Below are 16,044 nucleotides of genomic sequence, written 5' to 3' on the forward strand. Positions count from 1 at the left end.
GATAAGGCCACCCAACCTCCAGCAAGGAAGGCTACTCCTGCCTTAATACAGCAAATCCAAGCCTGCCTCAGCAATAGGTCTGATTTTCTTTAGTCAAGTCTTGCTAACCAATGTCTCTTAGGATGAGGCTATAGACATTCCCTTAACACCTGCAATAGCTATGTTGTATAGTTAAAAACTTAGACTTACCACTGGCTTTTACACAAGTTTCCAATGATGCAATTAGCTGATACTATTCGAAGTTATAATTTTAGTTATTGCTTGATGCAGTTAGGTATTTAATTGCTTATTATAGTTGATTACTTACATTGATTACATTACTTTGATTATAGGGTTTGTTATATGAACTGATTGCTCTGTCTTGATTGTAATGATGTTGTGCCATGTGAGTAATTAACGTTTCCACAAGAATGCAAGAACTGTTTATTCTGTTTCTGGTAATGTGACTCCAATACATAAAAAACTGCTCCATCTCCTTCCTATAGCCTTAATGCTATCAAAATATGTAAGAAATCACTGAACTACAGAATATTCTGAGTTGGAAGGGACCCGCAAGGATCCCACACACGATCAAACCTGCAATCTTGGCATTATGAGCACCATGCTTTATCCAACTGCACTAATCTCATATAAATCTCTAAGTATACTACTGCAAGAAGTGTTATTTTGAAAGACATTAGCCCTTAAACAGCTGAAATACTGAATATCCTGCTGACTGAGATGTACAGAGGTTTAATTTATAATGCTCTTTTGGATTTATTTTATAGGAAAGGGAAGGAAAAGAGGTTGCACTAAATACACCTAACTGAGCAATATATAAATATGTTGACTATCTACACTACAAATAAAATGCTGGAGGCTTGATAAACATTGCAGTGTTGGCTTTAATTTTCAGGGCATGGCACAACATATCCCTATTATAATTTAATGAATGTAATAACAAGTTTATGCATTGCATTTTTATGTTAGGTATTGAGCAGAAAACAGCCAGAAAGCAGGTGTTTATGCCCAGCAATTTGCTGTGAAAGCTCCCTATAATTTCTGTAACAGGGAGATCCCCACTGCCATGTGTCAGCCAGGCTGACAGCTCTCATCCAAATGGGAGGAACTGCAGGACTGGGACCCAAAATGTAAGAGAGGAAAAAATGAGAGAAACCACTCCATGCAACCTTCTCCATGAGAGAAACCTCAAGAACAATGAAAATACACCAGTTTTAAAAGTAAAATAGTCAAAGCAATTAGTGCAACGGTTCATGAATGCCTGAACTGCTCAGGTACAATTAGCTTTTTCTCATCTCCACTGGCTTGTCATTTTGAAACTCACATGAATTTCAGAAGATCAGAAATGTTGAAATACATAGCACTCAGTGCTCTAGAGGTGAAGAAGTTATTGGATATACCGATAGCTGGGAATGTGGACAAAACTGCACTGAGTCATACAAGAACATTCTAGGCAGATTAGGTAAAAAAAAAAAATTCTTAATTACGTTACCTTCTTGGAATTTATCATAAAAGATTAAATAAATACATTACAAGTGCGAAGTTCCATAATCTAGCAGAGGTGAGGCAACACATTTTAATAAGCTCTTAACAGAGCCATAAATAATCATCAATCAAAACTTTGTTGAATACCTGGGAACATACTTCCCATAGACATTATATGCAACTTAATAATCATCCACCCACAGAGAGAGAAATTCCTGCTCCATGATAAGATTATTCACACTAATCGTGGTTTCTTCTTAAAGATGAAGCAATAAAACCTTTTGCTAGGGCAAATTGCAGCATACTGAAACACCCTTCATTAAACCCTTAGTTTTTACTCTAGTAGAATTTGAGGACTTCAGATGCATGTGAATAAACAGTGCCTTTATTTATTTAATTTTTTTTAACTACACTGGTTTCTGCACTGGGCAACTGAAAACAATGTTTTTCCTTTGAGAAATTATGAAAAAACTATGAAACATTTTTGCTGCAATCTGAAGTCTGCATGTGGTTATTTTCGCTCCCTCTATATGTCTGTGTAGAAGCTTTGAATTTTTTCATAGAAAAGAAACATCTGTTGTCAGTCTAGAAAGATTTCTGAGAATAGGAAACAATAAAGGAAATTATCTTCTGCTGGCAGCACATCAGAATGAGGTATATTATGCTTTTCAGAACAGACTGCAAGCTCTTTGCCCCAGTCACCCACCTTTCTGGGGATTAAAGTGTAATTAACTTGCTTAGTGCACTTTGCATAAATTCCATCATGGCCCATGCTTTGCAAAGTAACGAAGTGAAGACGAAGTAGACAATAAATCTCCCCTGAGCCAAGCTGCTATTCTGCATTGCTGAACAAGTTCTGCTGTCTCTGCCACTCACCTGATTTTTGGATGTATAGAAGCCACACAGATGCAGAAGTCAATATCTATGTACAAATGCAGAAGACTATCATCTGTGGGAACTGAAATATCAGTGTAATTTTAAATTTGGAACAAATCCTTCTCACTTTTTCATATCTTATATTATTTCTTGCATTAATAATATGATTTTTAATTTCAGTAAAATGTGTAGAATTTCCCTATCCTACTTCCTTATTTTGGAGTTCTGGAGATTTACGATAAACTCAATGGAATTCATGCCTATCTAATATACTAGAAGCAAAGCTAAAAGAAAATAATTTAATTTTCAGAGCCAAAGAAATTGGAAATGCCAGACTTGCTACAACCCCAATGCACTAAAAATTCTGCCCAGTTGTACACTGACATTGTGGTGTCTGTACATAAGGATCATGCAATTAAATGGCAGTGGCATTTAGCCATTAGCTTTCAAATATTCAAATGTGTGGGTCCTTCCCTTAACACTTTCCCACAGTATAAACTCCCAATTTAAAATAAAAGAGTAGTCTTCCTCCCTTGTAGTAAGATGGTCTTACTGCATCTTCACAGAACTCTTCCCCCAAAGATGCCTTTCTGCAGTTTGAATGACCAAAACAATTACATTAATGAGAGATCTCAGTTTGGGCTGTTACTCTCAAAGAGGGAAGCCAATGGACCAGTGTTTATGTCAGGGGTCTAGGGAATCCTGGACCAATCCTTGGTTTTGTCAGCAGTTAAGGCATTTGTCCTACACAGTGGGGCAGATGGGAAAGGAACTCAAACCTCTCTTTTCCCTTCTCACCAACAAGTGAATTCCTCTTTGGTTTCCAAACACACTGTGTGTGCTGCCTAATGGTTTAGACATTCTTTTTGGTTGGCACAATACCAGTCCTTTTCCCTCAGGAGAACAAGTCACAGCAGGAAAGAAAAAAATAGGATTTTAAAGAGTTTGCAATTTGGCTAAACCTGAAAGGAATTTCAGGGATTAAAAAAAAAAAAAAAAAAAAAAAAAAAAGTATAAACTGGGGGCTCTGGGGGCTTTGTCCCTGCCAGTGTGAGTCTATGCAAACTCAAGGGGAATCATAAAAGGTTCTTAAAAAAAAAAAAGGTTGCCATTATTTTTCTTACTGCAAAATATTTAGTAACCAAACTAATGCATACTACCAGCTCCTCTGTAATGTCAATATATTCAGGGTCTATGCATAATACTTACCTGTCTGGAAACAGAGGAATATCATATTGCAGATTTGGGGTACAAAAACCCTGCATCTGTGTTCTTAGACCAGAAAACATTAGTAAGATGGCAGTTTGGTTGACAAATCCCTGGATACATCCAATATATATTAATGTATTGAATGCATTCATCATTGGGTTGTCATGTATGTTATCCATCATGTGAGGAATAGTTTTACTAGAGATAGTTTTTAAGTTATGTTCATGTTAAAGATTGCATTTCCTCTGTTGATTTGAAGACCAGCAAACCTAGATCAGAAATCTTAATAAATGATTTTCAAGTGTTTTTAATCTATCAAATCCTAAACATTTTCCAGCAGAGAACAGGTCCTGGCACCACACAGACAGGAAGTAATAGAGTTTCTACCTGACTGTAAAAATAGTTCAAAGGAGCCTTCCTTGAAGACCCTTCTCTAGAATGATGTCCTGAATAACAAAGCCTAAATAATTTTATCCCAAGACATATGCTTAAAGTTCATAATCTCTGGATATGCTTCATAAGATTCCACAAAAAGAAGCTTGAGATTTAGGTATTTCAGTGATGGAGAATTATCCATAATCTTGACAAAGCTGCTTCCATAATTCATTCTTGTCAAAACCAAGTCTGCTCCATGGTTTCAATCTCTTTAGCATTGATTTCAACTCAGTGTATTTCTTTTTTTTTTTTGTGTGAGAGACTAAAAGCCCTCTGCTGTCAGATAACCTTTGACTACACAGATACCTTAGAAAGGCCATGATCAATTTACCTGTCAGCATTTTCTATGTTAAATAAAACAAATCAAACTTCTGAGTACTTTTTCTAAAAGCTACCACTCCAGATTTCAGATTTTTCTCTCCAAAACACTTTCCAAGTCAATCAGGTCTTTGGCAAAGCACCAAGAAATACCAGAGTTGGAATCAGTAATCTAGCACTGGTCCCACAGGCTATTCCTATACCCACAGGCTATTCCTATAAAATAAAAGCCAGAGATCAAACCCCACACAGTCTCACCACTTTGCTCACACCAACACAGCTTAGTCTAGTGTCTAGTTCAGATCTGGTTTCAAAATAGCTTGTGGGGGTGGTCTGAAACTCTTCTGTAATGTCAGTACCTTCTCTTCTACTAAATGATCTTCTGATTTCTGTTCTGAGTTTTTTGGCTTATGTACCTCTGACTAATTTACCTTTCACAGGACTGGGCACTCCCAAGTTGTAATGTGCTTCACAGGGAAAATATATCTGTGTAACAGGAACAAAAATGATAGTACAACAGGTTCCAAGCTCTCCAGGTTCTTCAGGAAAATTCTTTTTCAAAGTATTTGCCCTTTGATTTAAAGTATAGTCAACAGCATTTGGATGTGTGAATGGGGTTGTCTTGCAACACAAAAGAAAACTCTTGGTAGATGGCTTAAGCTGGTTGCAAGAATCCTCCTTTGCTCCAACCCTTGAACTAAGTTCATAAAAAATAATTAATCCCACCCTGTAAATGGCTGGTACTCTATGAATGCAATCTGTGCTTCAGTGTCAGATGCAAGGTCTAATACTAGAAATAATACCATGGGATAGTTGACCATTGGCATCAAAATGTACTGGTTGCAAACTTAAGCACTCTGTATTTAGGAAGTTCACCAATGAAACAGTTTTACCTCAGTGGACCATCAACATTAAAATCACTACTGAACTAGTGCTAGTTTGCAGTTAAAAATGTTTAGTACTCACTCTGCTAAAAAAAAAAAAAAATAGAATTGCAAAGCCTTTCAGAGAATCACAGAATAGTTTGGGTTGGAAGAGACCTTTAAAGTCCATCAATAACAGCTAACATCTTCAGCTAGACCAGGCTGCTCAGAGTCCTGTCCAACATGACCTTGAATGTTTCCAGGGATGGGGCACCTACCACCTCCCTGTGCAATCGGTTTCAGTGTTTTATCACCCTCATTGTAAATAACTTCCTCCTTATATCTAACCTAAACTGACCCTCTTTTAGTTTAAAACTTTGTCCTATCACAACAGGCCCTGCTAAAAATTTTGTCCCTATCTTTCTTATAGGCTCCTTTAGGTACTGGATAGCCCCAGTCTGGTTTCCATGAAGCCTTCTCCTCTCCAGGCTAAACAACCCCAGCTATCTCAGCCTGTCTTCATAGGAATGGTGCTCCATCTCTCTGATCATCTTTGTGCCCTTCTCTGGACTTACTCCAAGGGATCCATGTCCTTTCTCTCCTGATGAGGACTCTACAGCTGGATGCAGCACAGGTGGGGTCTCACCTGAGCGGAGCAGAGGGGCAGATCACCTCCCCTGACCTGCTGGACATGCTGCTTTTGATGCTTTTCATGGTATGAGCTATGCCATGCAATTATATTAATGAGTCATACAGGATGGAAATGGAATTAAAAGTAATTAGGTGTAATTTTGTCCTATGTGGCAATATGGAGAACACAAAATGCATTTAGTGTTGTTCTCCAGAGTCTCCACCTAATTTAATTCCAGTGAGAAATTATTCTTTGAGTTGTGTTAGACATGGAATGAAACTATTTGTTTTTTTTTCTTCAATGGGAAAGCCAACAGGCTTGCTCAGAAAATTTTCAAATGGCTTTTTAGAGGATCTGGCCTATAGTGTGCAAGACTGCGGCATATGTTATATGCCATGGGCATACGAAGCCTCCCTGTAGTAAAATGTAGTGGGTGGCCATCCATGCTGCCATCCTTGCCTGAGTGTCTGTAACTGGCATGAGAAGTTCCAGGGATGGGAAAGGGGATTGACATCCTCGGTCACCGCACGTGCAACCACCGCGTGTGGCAGCCGGCTCTGAGGGCACAGGCGCAGCAGCACAGGCCTCGGGGAGCAGCTGGGAGACCTCAGCCTCTGCTGGGAGCCCACAGCCTCTGCTGGGAGCCCACAGGTCTCTGCTGGGAGCCCACAGGTCTCTGCTGGGAGCCCACAGGTCTCTGCTGGGAGCCCACAGCCACTGCTGGGAGCTCACAGCCTCTGCTGGGAGCCCACAGCCTCTGCTGGGAGCCCACAGCCTCTGCTGGGAGCCCACAGCCTCTGCTGGGAGCCCACAGGTCTCTGCTGGGCAGGGGTCACTGCTGGGCAGGGGTCTCTGCATCTCTGCTCTTAACGCAGAAATCAGCAGATCTTCATCTCACAGAACGTGTTTATAATGTAGTTATCTCTTCATTAGGTCGAGGCTGCCAACTTACATTACTTAATACAGCAGCTTTGGAGTTCTACCAACCAGAGCTCAATTTGCATGAGCATCCCCCTCATCAAAGACTCCATTTTCCCATTGCCTTGTGTCTGTGCCTTACAGAAAATGAATTTACATAATGCCCTTATCAAAGGGCATAATGTCTTATCAAATAATGTCTTACATAATGTCTTATCAAACAGTATTTTAAGTTAACATATATAAAGAGAAAGCAAGTATTTCAAGTTCAATTTCTAAACTCCCAGAGCAGTAGGTAATTACCCAGCTGATATACTTCAGCAGTCCACTAGCTGCACTTAAACCATAAGGGTGAAGATCCAAATCTAGGAGTGTTTCAGTATCCTCTAGTTCAGCTAAGTTCATTCTCATGTTCATTTCAGGGCTTATCACCTGATGATATATTCTCTTTTAATTAACTCCTTAAGCCATCACTATCAAGAGGAAGAAATTAGGTCAGCTGAAAATTAAATCAACATTACACAGCAGAAGAGGAGGCTTTACAGAAGAGGAGGGGAACAACTTAACACTGCTTGGTTTGGTGTGCATTTTAGATGTCAAAATGGACAAGCAACCTTCCACAGCACCCAGTTTTTCCTTCACAGAATCACAGAATAAACTTGGTTGGAAAAGGCAGTTTCCTCACTTCACACCTGGACTTCTTGCTGTTGGCAATATTAGGTTCTTCATGGAGCACAACAGCAAAGCTACAGATCATGTGGCAATGGTCAAGGCTTAGAGCCATGAATAGGAGGTCATAGCTACTGCAGAGAATGCGAACCTGTGGTGGAATGGGGGATCTCCCTGTGTGGTGAGAGGACGTTGTTGAATGATCTCAAAAAGAAAAAGTGGAATATTCTCATCTGCTAAATAATGAAATGTCTGAAGCAAACACAAATGCACATCAATTCCTTTAACAACCATATTATTCTGAAATAATATCACTGCACTTTAATTTTAATTTTGATTTATTTTACTTAATTCTGGTTTGCTTGTTTTTTTCTTTTTAAGGTGAATTATATCTGCATTATTTCTTAGGTAAACTACTGCTATTTTAAATTAAGCTACATTTCTTTCAGTGTTTTTAATTTTATAAATGGTGTGATCCAGAGCTTTCTATACAGCAAAGTAAGTCTTAAATAATGTAAGCATCTCTTTTCTGAAATACATCCACTTCCTGGAAGAATTTTTGTCAATTTCATGCCCTCTTGGGAAGGAAATAAAACAGAGAAATCTATTTTATTATTCTATTCACAGTTTTGTAAAAGCAGGAGAAAATGTGTAACAATAATAGTCTTCATTCCACTGCAGGCACATAGTAAGAAAAATCTGTAATTATGTGATTTGTCCTCTTCACATCCTGCCCAGCTCAAATGAAGCTAAAAAGAAAGCAAAAAGGGGGGGGGGACACATTTCTTATTCCAAATTGATGAGAAAGATGCTGAATTTGTAGTCAGTCTGACAACTGCTTGGCTTCAGCTACCATTTCTCACAAAAAGCTGATGGCTTTAGCATAGGCACGTACTCTGACATGGCAGGAATTTTCTTTCCCTGACTGGAGGACAGTTTACTCCAACTCTTCAGCAGTTATGCCCCAAAGGCAGTGGACAAAATGGCAACAGCACAAGCCAGATCTGAAAAAGGCTGGAACTGCCTGTAGGGAGGAGACTGAACGTGGTGTTGCTGCTCTTCCTGAAGGAATGAGCTGCAATGCAAACAGGATGTAACACCGTGGCAGTGACACCATAGTCTGCATGGCACATGTTCTTTTGATAAGGCCCCACCATTACTGTAAATTAAACTGGGAGCACACTTACACTATCATCCCTACAGACTTTCCCTAGTGTGTTAGAGAAACTTGGTGATGTACACTTTTACTTCACCTGACCCTATCAAGTTCCTTATTAGACAGAAGACAATGAGTTGAAATGAGTGTGATCATGCTGAAATGCAAATTAATTTTCAAAAAAATGGTGCTACTTAGTATTTCTTTGCTCTGTCATAGGTGAAGGAGACAGCAAAATACAGATGTGCAAACAGAACTAAGCCCAAATGTAAACAACTGGCCATGGATTTCCATGAAGCCATGATTTCCAGTCACAATGTGACTGAAGCAGGATCGTGTTACTGGGTTGTACATCTCCAGCACTCCTGGAATGAATGACCAGCCCCTTCCAGCCTCCAGCTCTGTACAGGGGATGCAGTCATATCCAGTCACTGACTTAACCAGATACAGAACTGCACCCCCCAGACTGTAAGTTGCTTTTTTCTTGGGTGGGTGCAATGACTTTGTGCCTTAGTGTTCTCCTACTGAAAACACCTAGAAAGGTGCCTGCATCTGTGCTTGAGACTGAGCACACACTGTCCCCTGACACAGAACCTCGTCTCAGAGAAGCTGTGTCTACCCTCAGCAGTGGGGGGCTGTGGCTGCACAGCTGCACTGCAGTTACAATGTGCAAGACTGCACAAGTGCCATCTGAACACTACCTAATGATCACATTAAAACAGAACAGAAATAAGCCAGGTTCCTGGAGAATTCCAGGATCACAGAATCATCAAATGTTGGAAAAGACCTTCAGGATCATACAGTTCAACCATCAACCCTAAATCACCTTTACACCATATCCCTAAGTGACACATCCAGATGCTTCTTGAACACTTCCAGAAATAGGGACTCTACCATCTTCCTGGGCAACTTTCTCCAATGCTTAACTACTCTCTCAATATCCAATCTGAACTCCCCTGGCACAACCTAAGGCCAGTTCTTCTCAAACTTTCAAGTGGGACATAGCAGAAGAGACTGACCTTCACCTCACTATAACCACCTTTCAGATAAATAACCTCTGCTTCTCCAGACTAAACAACCCCAGTTGCCTCAGCCTCTCCAGGACAGATCCAAAATTTCAGTAAGTGTCAGTGGTTTTCCAGGGCACAACCACTGAATGTTCTGGAGCAGGGAATCTAAGTAGGAGTTTGCTCCCCTCCTCTTTTAAGCAGCTCCCATGGGGCAGCTCCCTCAGCCTATGCTAATCAGATACAGTTCAACCAGGTGTCATCCAGACCAGCTGCAGGGTAAATCCAAGAAAAAGCAGGCCATTTTGGCATCATGCAGAATCTGTATTCCACAAAACATGGCTACAATTCAGAGCATTTATCCATGCTCACATTGCACACTTCAGTTGTTTACACCAATAGATGTCTTTTGTCTTGTGCAATGCATACGAAGCTCTGAAATCCACATTTGGTTTCTCCTCAGTACCCACACTGTTACTCCTCAGTAACAGTGAAATATAAATCAGTTTGTAACTTTATGCTCCAGGTGATCTAAAGCCTAATTATTCTGAGGTATTTGCTAACAGAAATTCAATAGGGTCTCACTGAGGCTAGTGGAGTTATGCTGCCCCTCAATGAACATAAGCAGAAAGATGAGCAGCCTCATGTTATTTCATAGCACAGAGAGGCTTGTATACCATCATGCTGTATTATTTAGTATACTACATCTGACCTCTAATGTCTGTTAACACATATGACTACTTATTTCCTGATGATTTTGCAAATCAAAGCTCAATTAAGGCTTAGATTTTTAAGGTGTTCTATCACAAAAGATAGAACAGCAAACAACACATTTCTAACATATAAACTACCATATTCAAATCCCATTAGGTGATGGTGCTCATCATTTGGTGCTTTCCAAATCCTTACTGTGCCCACAAAGTAATAGGAAACAAATGCTGGTAGTGGTTGAAATGTCTTCCTTTTACAAGCAGGTACACCTTTTAGCATGCCATTCATGACAACAGCTTGGATCACCTTTCTATTTGGAATCTCCACCAGGAACTATCAAAAACTCTAATATACTGCTAAATATAAACCAAAAGAAAATACTCTCCTGCTAGAAATGACATAAATAATCAAAATTGAAAGATGACAAAATCACTGTACTTACTATGTGTCGTGCTGCAAACACTCCATCAACTATTGCACAACAGAAGGCTGCTACGGCACCAAAGCTGATAAACACGATAGAGGCAACCAACTGAGAAGAGAAAACAGATTTAGCAATCTTTTCAGTATAATTCTTTAAGTAAAACAATTACACTAGTTTTTCTAGTATTCTGAAATGATGGTTCCCGCTGCTGTAATCCACTTCAGATCAGTGTGTCAGGGTGACTGCCATATGCTAATAAAAAGGCAGAAATTCTTGGACAGACCAACAAGCCTACTAGAAAAGTTTAAATCTTCCAAGAGAAAATTAGGTCAGCTGCAAGAGTTAAAGTCAATGGTGATTTCTTCCAAATCAATTTACTTAATAAAACAGCAGTGCTTTCATAGGGACATAGTAAAAAGTCATCTTCCTCTTGGCTTACATAAATCTTTGGAGCTTTACTACATGGTAGTATTTCACATCAATAGATAAAGGCAGCTGTAATAAGTTAATAACTAGCCTGTTATTAACTGTGAATGATCAGAAATCTTTTATCATCCCAAATAGCTTATGCCATGACAAAATCAGAGATTCAGAGGACCTGTGGAAGGGCTGGGGTGTGCTGCCTTGGCCCCATCCTTGTTGGGGTTTCTAGCCTGGACAGAGCAGAGCACAGCAGAGCTCAGTGAGTGTCCCAGCTGCAGCACAGACGGCACAATGTCTTCATCAACCTACTAGGCATAGCTTCAGACTTCATTCTACCTCCCACAGTGCTTCATTCATTAAACACCATTAATTCTCTCTCAGCAGGACTGCACATGGTGCAATGCAGGAGCACAGCTCTGGCACAAGCAATGGTGGTATGGAGGGCTTGGGGGAAAAGGCTGTGCAGGTTGGATATGTTGAGCCCCCTGCCCTCTGTGCTGCAGCTCTGACAGCAACTGCAGGGCTAGAACAACCCCACACACCACGAGCTTCCTGCCCAATTCACTCTAGAGAGAGCAACAGGACTTGAAAAGAATGTGGAGTGCATATCCACCAGGGACCAGTCAGTGTGCTGTTGGAACACACTTCTGAGATGACACTGGCTTCTTCTGGGGTCACATCTGAAGGGTGCTGTGCTGTGAGCCAGGTGAGATGAAACCCTGTAAAACCAACCATACACTTGGCAAGGTGCTCCCCTGGGTTTGCTACCCTCAATGCCATCAGATGAGGAAGAGATGCTGACAGTCTCCCAGATTAGAGGATTTTGTGATGTTGAGGACTCTGCACCCTGAGTTTGAAAGAGTGGACACCTGCAGGGTATAAAGTGAACCTAATGTGCACTATCTGGCTATGCTTTTTAATGTAATTGAATGTATACTTCTCATCTCTGGCATTTCTCAGGGAAAGTCACAAGAGGAACCCTTTGAAACATCCTATATGTTGATTTTAATTTACAACAGTATTAAGTTATAGTTAATAACAACAACAGATTAAAAACATTTATTGAAAACTGAAAGAACAGCATTCTTTTATTGATAGAGCACATGGAAAAGACATTCGGTTAAGAATGTGGAACCTTTTTGTTATTAACTAGTCATTAAATGCTCCTTTACAACATGTACTCCTGAAATGCCCAGGTACAGATGACCAAAATTATATCCATACAGTTAATATATCCTTTTGCCTATACAAAATCTGCATTACCTAGATGCCATTTTCACAAATTTGTAGGGCATCACTAACTCACTTGGTAAATGGACTCTTTAGATTGTGTTAGGTTAAGAACAGTACAATGGGAATAGCGCTTCCAGGGGATGCAGCATTGCAATATTCTCAAAAGAATTTATTGGGCAAGTAGGAAACTACAACCATATAAGTCTACAGCTGGGATGCACAGGTCAAAGCAATATCACCCACTTGGAAGTAAGAGCTCTTGGAGAATTGGCAAAAAGTACAACTTAAAAGAAGAAGAATCACAAAGCTTTCTGACATACTCCTTTAATCTCCCCTTTGCTCATGTCTCATGCAATCAGAGATGAGCCAGGACTGCTGTAGGGATTGCTGTGGAATTGGAATTCTCAGCATGGGAAGAAAAGGAGCACACAAATGTGGCTGAGGTTGATGGTACTGGCTGATTTTAGGAACCTGATGCATTCCCCTGCAACCAGCTCCATCTTGCTGAAACCCTAGGAAAAACAGTCGGCTTCATCACCCTTCAACTTCTGCTTCAACCTCCCTTGGCTCTCCAGTGTGGAAGGTCATGTCTCATTAATCTGGTTGTCTAAAGATCTTGGCATGCAATTCATCAGCTTGAGAAGGCTGTGGATTTTTATCACTGCAGAGTTGTGGGCTGTGCTGCCCTGTGGCAGCTGCATTTGCTATAGATCCTGATCTCTTTATTTGAAAAAGCAGCAGTGTTTAAAAGTTCTGATTAAGCCATTATTGTCTGATACCTCTATCCTTTTTTCAAGACATAGCAGTCAATCAAATAATTAGTGGGCTAAGCCAGGTGTTTCCAAATTGCCTGAACTCAAGATGAATTTACTGGAAGCTGACCTCAAGGTGGCTTTTCATTTCACACATGAACAATTTATTGATGATCTAAAATCTCCAAACCAACATTTTCCACTCGCTGAGATAGCTTAAATCACCTAAAGAGTGTGCTGGCCTTTCAGTTTCACCCTATAGCCTTAAGAGACCACATATAGAGGTGCAATAAATCACAGTATAGAAAGGAGCTACAGAGTTGACTTCACACTCCTCAGTCATGTTGGAGATCATCTACACTTCCAAGGAATTGTGTGCAAGTCAAAGGTTTACAGCCAGAACCTGCTGTTCTTCTCCATGACTACTAGCAATTACTTCAGTGAGCAGTCCCTTTAGAATCAATATCATTCCTTGACTGAAGTAATATTTATCGTGCTACCAAAGTGGCAGAACATGACACTTAGATCTTTTTATGACTGAAATTGCCTTATATATATATTTGAATGACAAAAGAAGTGAAAGTACAAGAGTACCACTAAAAAAATTCCTTAAAATAAAATTAGAGATTCATATTCTCTCTCAAATCTCTCATTGCTTATTAAGAATGTGAGAATCATAAAAAAACAAGTACAAAATTAATTACTTCTGAAAATTGCCAGGACAACCAAATGAAGAGCTGCTGTAAGTTCAAAAGCTAATTTTCCTGAATAGGTGACTGCTGGAGCAGTGAGTTCACAAGTCTAGGACTGCCTAGAAAGAGAAGCAATGCAGTTCATTTAAAGATAGAGAATATTTGCTGACAGGTAAAAGAAATAATACTTAAAATAGATACTGATCCATCACATCATCTTATCACCATTTTCAACAGTATTATGCTTTGTCAGGACAGCTATTCATTATTTATAGCAATATATTTGAACAGTTACTCAAGAAACAGTTTTGCTCTTGCTCTTCCATTGGTATGCAGCCAGGTTTCTCTACAGCTGTTGCCATCAGAGCATGTTTACTCCTGGTTCTTGTAGAGAATACAATAATTTGATTATTTACAAGGGAGCCATAAAACCAGTTATTAAACACTGAAAACTGTACTGTGTGGACCTAACAATCAAACTCAAAGTTGTTTAACAGAGGAGTTTGAGCAAAAGGGAGAACAAAACAGCACATGGAATGAGGGACTTTTGTACACAGTATTAACTGAAGAGCTGTAATCTATCTCCAGCTGTGTCACAGAACTATGAAAACACTCTAAAAAGTAAAACTAGAGAAAGACCGGACTGCTAAATTCTTGCATACTGCCTTCTTTCAGAAAAGACATGCATTTTTTTCCTCAGAATTCACCTGCCTTGGACAACCTCCTGTCCTTCAGCAGGCATACAACACCACTGCCTGCACTGTCACCCTCCTGCGCAAGAGAGGATAGTGAAAGCATCAGGGGACATACAGTGGCCAGGGATGCTGGTCACAGACTCTTGTTCAGCTGCCAGAAATGCACCTGGCACAGGGAGTTGGTAGCTAAGTCTCCCACTAGGATCCCCATTTTTGGAGTTAAGAGCTGGCCAGACACCAGACCCAAGAGGCAGTTTGATGAGGCCAGCCCAGCTGCAGCCATGCTCTCATGTACACCCTGCACACCAACACTGCACCTCAGGTGCCCAGGCACGCTCTGTGCTGAATGACACGCTGATGGTGCCATGTCCTTGCTGCATGACACGCAGAGACCCGTAGCCAATGTTTGCCAGCAGACCCACATTGCTCCTCAGCATAAGCACAGGCTGCCTACAGGTTGGCACCTCTCTGGCTGTTTCCAACATCCCTGTGGAATACTTCTGGGAGCTAGCTAGACTCTCAATTCTGGTACATCCCTGATTTCTTCATTATTCTAATTTAGCCTCTACCTATCCTCAACCAAAAAGCACAACTTCTCAGATAACAACAATCACTTCTAGCACCAGATGCTGTGTGAGATGCTTCATTCTCTCAATTTAGAACAAGTAGATCGGAGACTGAAAAATGCATGTTTTTTTCTTTTCAAAATCACCTCATTACTGGATGCAAGTTGCATTACATCTAACAGACTCAATTCACTCATGCTAAACGGCTACTTCTGCATTGCACAGCCTCCAATGTCGCCAAACATTATGCTGTTCTCTGGTATTCTTTTCCAGGCAGAGAAGGAATCAGAATTCCCCTGACTGATGTAAATTAAGAACCCCTGTCATTCAGTATTTTTTGCTCTAGAAAGTTAAGTCTTTGCAAAAGGATGTGTAAATGTTATGCCACAGGTTTGTAAAGCCCTTTTTTATTCCCACACAGGTTCAAGTATTTGAAAAAGAAATGCATGGAACAGTTTGTTGTAGGCTGCCCCTAACATTACATTCTCCAAATTACAGTTTAATTCTGTGGGCTTTTTTACTGGTTTGATTTCCCCATGTCCCCAAGATCAGAACTGTAGGCTTAAATAAATCTGCACATTTTCAATGGGAATGATGATGTAAGAATAGAAGTTTATGAAAACTCATATCACAAATCCAAAACAGAGAATGGTTTTTCACCCTGGTGCAACCAGAGAGCTGGAACAACCAATCTCAGCCAGGAGCTGCATCTGTTACCATGGTACCTCAGTGGGCCTATAGATTAATAGCCCACAAAATTAAGATAATTAAACTCATTGCATTGCATTATCTTTAAGATGCTGCTGTCAACTAAGCACTGCCTGTCTTGTGAAATGGGCCTGTATATAAGTACTTAAATTGTTAATTAATCTTCTATAATTTGGAATGCCCTCTCCTGTGTGGCTTCTTCTCACACAACAGCCAATTCTTTTTCCTGCCCTTGGGACAGATGCTTTGCTGTGATGAAAATGAAGCACAGGC

The 16,044-nt window shown here is 40.2% G+C and overlaps 1 protein-coding gene across 3 annotated transcripts in view; it reads right to left on the reverse strand.

Annotated features, from left to right (window-relative positions):
• The window catches only part of TMEM255B (transmembrane protein 255B), a 66,605-nt gene that overhangs the window by 27,428 nt on the left and 23,133 nt on the right, over positions 1-16,044 (reverse strand). For 2 of the 3 annotated variants that reach the window (XM_021545626.3, XM_021545625.3), the window contains one exon: positions 10,721-10,810. The exons of the other annotated variant lie outside the window; for it this stretch is intronic. In XM_021545626.3, the coding sequence (XP_021401301.1) occupies positions 10,721-10,810 (90 nt within the window). The remainder of the gene's footprint in view (positions 1-10,720; positions 10,811-16,044) is intronic. 3 annotated transcript variants of the gene reach the window in all.

This window comes from Lonchura striata, chromosome 2 (assembly GCF_046129695.1).
Source record: "Lonchura striata isolate bLonStr1 chromosome 2, bLonStr1.mat, whole genome shotgun sequence".
NCBI lineage: Eukaryota > Metazoa > Chordata > Aves > Passeriformes > Estrildidae > Lonchura > Lonchura striata.